General features: G+C 35.1%; 1 protein-coding gene across 1 annotated transcript; it reads right to left on the minus strand.

Moving 5' to 3' along the window:
* Window positions 1-1,209: 1,209 nt before the first annotated feature.
* Window positions 1,210-3,045, minus strand: LOC116115394 (protein KNATM-like). The gene is made up of 4 exons (XM_031401542.1): window positions 2,988-3,045; window positions 2,608-2,702; window positions 1,544-1,654; window positions 1,210-1,426 (listed from the first exon to the last, which is right to left on the minus strand). The coding sequence occupies exons 1-4, from the start codon at window positions 3,043-3,045 to the stop codon at window positions 1,277-1,279; spliced, it is 414 nt and encodes a 137-aa protein (XP_031257402.1). The 3' UTR covers window positions 1,210-1,276.
* Between the last annotated feature and the right edge of the window lie 210 nt (window positions 3,046-3,255).

Here is a 3,255-nt window from a genome sequence, read left to right on the forward strand (position 1 = left end):
CCATACTTCTCTTCTCTTTGATGTTGGCCCACATTTGTTTGACAATCTCTCTCGGTGGGAGTTCGGCGGCAACATCTTGTGTCAGGGAGTTGTTGAACCAAGATCGGACAAGAGTGTTACATTTGATCCATTGTTTTTTGGGGTGTGGATCATCGGGTGGCGGCATTGTTTTGTCAAGGAAACCATCTTTATCCTTTATGATTAGAGCCCGGCGAAAATCTCGTGACCAAACGGCATAGTTTTCTGATCCAGTGAGGGGTTGCTTGACCAGAACGAGTTCTAGTCTGTCTGACGGCGGCTTGTATAAAATGTCGCCAGGTTCTAGCCGCCGTTGAGGGGTGGAGATGAGTTGGAAGGGAAACTAGAAAGGTTGACCCAATCCAGTTTGAGGATTGGTAAACCCGCTGTTGATCCATGATTTGGGTTGGGTTGACTATTTGGGTTTGGTTGAGTGGGTTTTTGGCTAGGTGGTTGTGAATTTGGTTGAGGATTGGGTTGTGGGCCTGTTTGAGTGGGCTATGGATTTGGTTGAGGGTTGGGATGTGGGCCTGTTTGGGTGGGTTGAGTGTTTGGTTGATTGGGAATCATTTTGTTGTTTTAAGAAAATCTGGAATTTCGCTAATTCGAGTGCCTTTTTTTCGCAGGTGAAACACCTGGAGGCTTGAGAGGATGTAGGCAAGGAGAAATAGGGCAGAAGCTTGATTAAGCAACCTACTTTGATACCATATCAGAAAGTGGCAAGAGAGGCAACTAAGCTACCAAAGAATGCTGAGAGAGAGAAGATTTTGAGAAGAAAAGTGTATTCGATATATTTTGTTTGTACAGATTTGCATCTATTTATATAGAAAAAGTAAAGTACGTAAGGAAAGTAATCAATTACTTGATTCCAACAGTAATGTAATAATTCTGTCAATTAGGGAGTAGAATTAGTCTTGTAATAGCTCTCAATCACTGTAATTGAGCTCAACCATACTCTATGATAAATGCTAATAATCTTCACATGTCAACAATAACTATTCATCTCGAGTTTTTCTTTCTTTGTTATCTTCCGTTTTGGGTAATCAGATGAAATTTTGCTTGTAAAAAAGTTCGTTTCTCATAATAAAAAATACTCATTATCAGCTAAAATTGAAGGCGAACTGAGAAAAATAAATAACTCCAAAAAACAACAAACCATATTATAACAATTAAGTTAACAAAATAGGACAATGGCAGGGGCCCTCTTAAAATACCCAAGAATGGATCAAAAATAGGCCCAGCTCACAAGTAATGGGCCTCATGGAGAGTTGGGGTTGGAATTATTTATTGGGTGCGTTTCGCGGAGGTCCCTAAGTTGAATGTACATAGCATCAATGAAAGATGTTGTCTCTTGCAGTGGCTCCTCTATAGCTTCTTTCAGCTTCCCAAGCATATTGCAGTATGCTTCCTGTTCATTCAGAAAATCAAAACAATATGTATTTCGTCGTTCTGTGAGTCTATCGATCTAACGATATCATATCACATGTACATTCATTTTAAAAAAAGAAAAGAATAAGAATCATACCATGAAACGATCAAGTTCAGAAGAGGGTGGAATGGTAGGTTTGGGAGTAAAAGTAGGTTGATCGTTTGCTGTATTTGTTGTGCCAAACTCTCCAAGTTCACCTAAACCCACCTGCACAAAGGTACCATTCAATTTGCCAACCTAATCTTCAAATCTTAAAAATATGTATACAGGAATCCTCTGAAGCAAATATTCGCATTTCATTCAGAATTCAGATTCTGTTTAGTAGGCTTCAAATAGATTGAAATATTCAATGCCAGAAAATTTAATTGAAATTTTATCTTTTTAGAAGAAGAAAGGAAAATGTCATAATGAAACTGAAAAAGGAAAAACCGGTGACAATATTTTGTCACTGGGGCCTGCTGGTTCAACTGAAAAAGAAAAAAAAATGTAATAATATTTCTGGAGTAGTAGTCATTGACCAAAGTAGAAACATTAACTGCTCTTTTTGTTCAAAGTTAAATTATCACGCTTCATCAGCTATTCAACTCTTTCTCTCTCAAATGCGGAAAATGGAGCATGAAGATGAGATAAAAACAAAAAGAAATACAAAAAAAATTAGCTATGAACTATCCCTTATAAACACACTTCCCCTGCATCAATTATCACATTGTCCTTATAATAATCTAATAAAATTATTTATATATAACATCTCTCCCTTCTAACATGTCGTGACAATTTAAGTTTTGTTCAATATTATGCTGTTATTTTCTTCGATACAAAGCAACCGCTAAAGCAAAATAACTCGTGAAATTAAAACTTTTTATTTATTTATTTATTTTTGGTTAATTGAATGTGGACAACATTGGTCTTTTAAGATCTGTCACTTTTTCTCTATGGTCCATGCAAAGGGACTGTTTATTCTCTCCTGCTCCTATATCAGAAGTTTTGTTTTCTAATTAATCAGTGACCACACACTGGATTTCGACAAATTTTATGCTCATGATTTTATATATATATATATATATATATATATATATAGACATAAACACAAATTTAAGAAAAAAGATTGAATGTAAAAAAAGAAAAGAAAAGAAAAGATCAGTTAATAATGAAACGCGTACCTTCAAACAGTTCAAGTGGGTCTGAATCAAGAGGCCAAACAAAACGTGACTCGAAATACTCTTCTTCAAAATAACTTCTTCTTCTTCTTCTTCTTCTGCAACAAAACTCACGTCATGAGCATTATTCTCACTACTTTCACCATTAATCTCTACAGTAGTTTTACTACTTTTCCCTTCCATTTCTCTCTTCTCTCACTTTCTCCACTCAATCAAACAACCACACACACATACCATTTATAGCCACCTTTCTTTGACCTTTTTTTGTGTGTAAATATAGTACAGCTTATCATACTTTTTTTTTACTGTCTTTGGAAGCAACCCAGTAATTATATATTGTGCATGCATGCATGGATTTAAAGGAGATGTGAGTCAGAGATTACCAGAGACGAAGAATTGCTTTTTCTGCCGCTTCTTTTCTGCCTGAAAACAACTTGTCATGGGGATTTTTTCCCTCGATTATTGGAGCATGCATTAAATATTTGTAGTTGCAATTATATATCGTATCTTATAAAAAAAAAAAAGAAAATTAACCAAAAGAAGAAAATTAATAACAAACTTTGATTCACTGTTCATAAATGTACCTTTCTATGTTGTTCTATCATTGTTTCTGAAATTTATTAAATATATAATAAATATCATTTGCCTTTT

Source organism: Pistacia vera, unplaced genomic scaffold (assembly GCF_008641045.1).
Source record: "Pistacia vera cultivar Batoury unplaced genomic scaffold, PisVer_v2 Contig738, whole genome shotgun sequence".
Taxonomy (NCBI): Eukaryota; Viridiplantae; Streptophyta; class Magnoliopsida; order Sapindales; family Anacardiaceae; genus Pistacia; species Pistacia vera.

Coding starts and splice junctions, on each gene's coding strand:
- LOC116115394 (XM_031401542.1), bottom strand. CDS start 3,045: ATGACAAGTTGTTTTCAGGCAGAAAAGAAGCGGCAGAAAAAGCAATTC. Junction 2,703..2,987: donor AAAGCAATTCTTCGTCTCTG/GTAATCTCTGAC, acceptor GTTTTGTTGCAG/AAGAAGAAGAAGAAGAAGAA. Junction 1,655..2,607: donor CCCACTTGAACTGTTTGAAG/GTACGCGTTTCA, acceptor ACCTTTGTGCAG/GTGGGTTTAGGTGAACTTGG.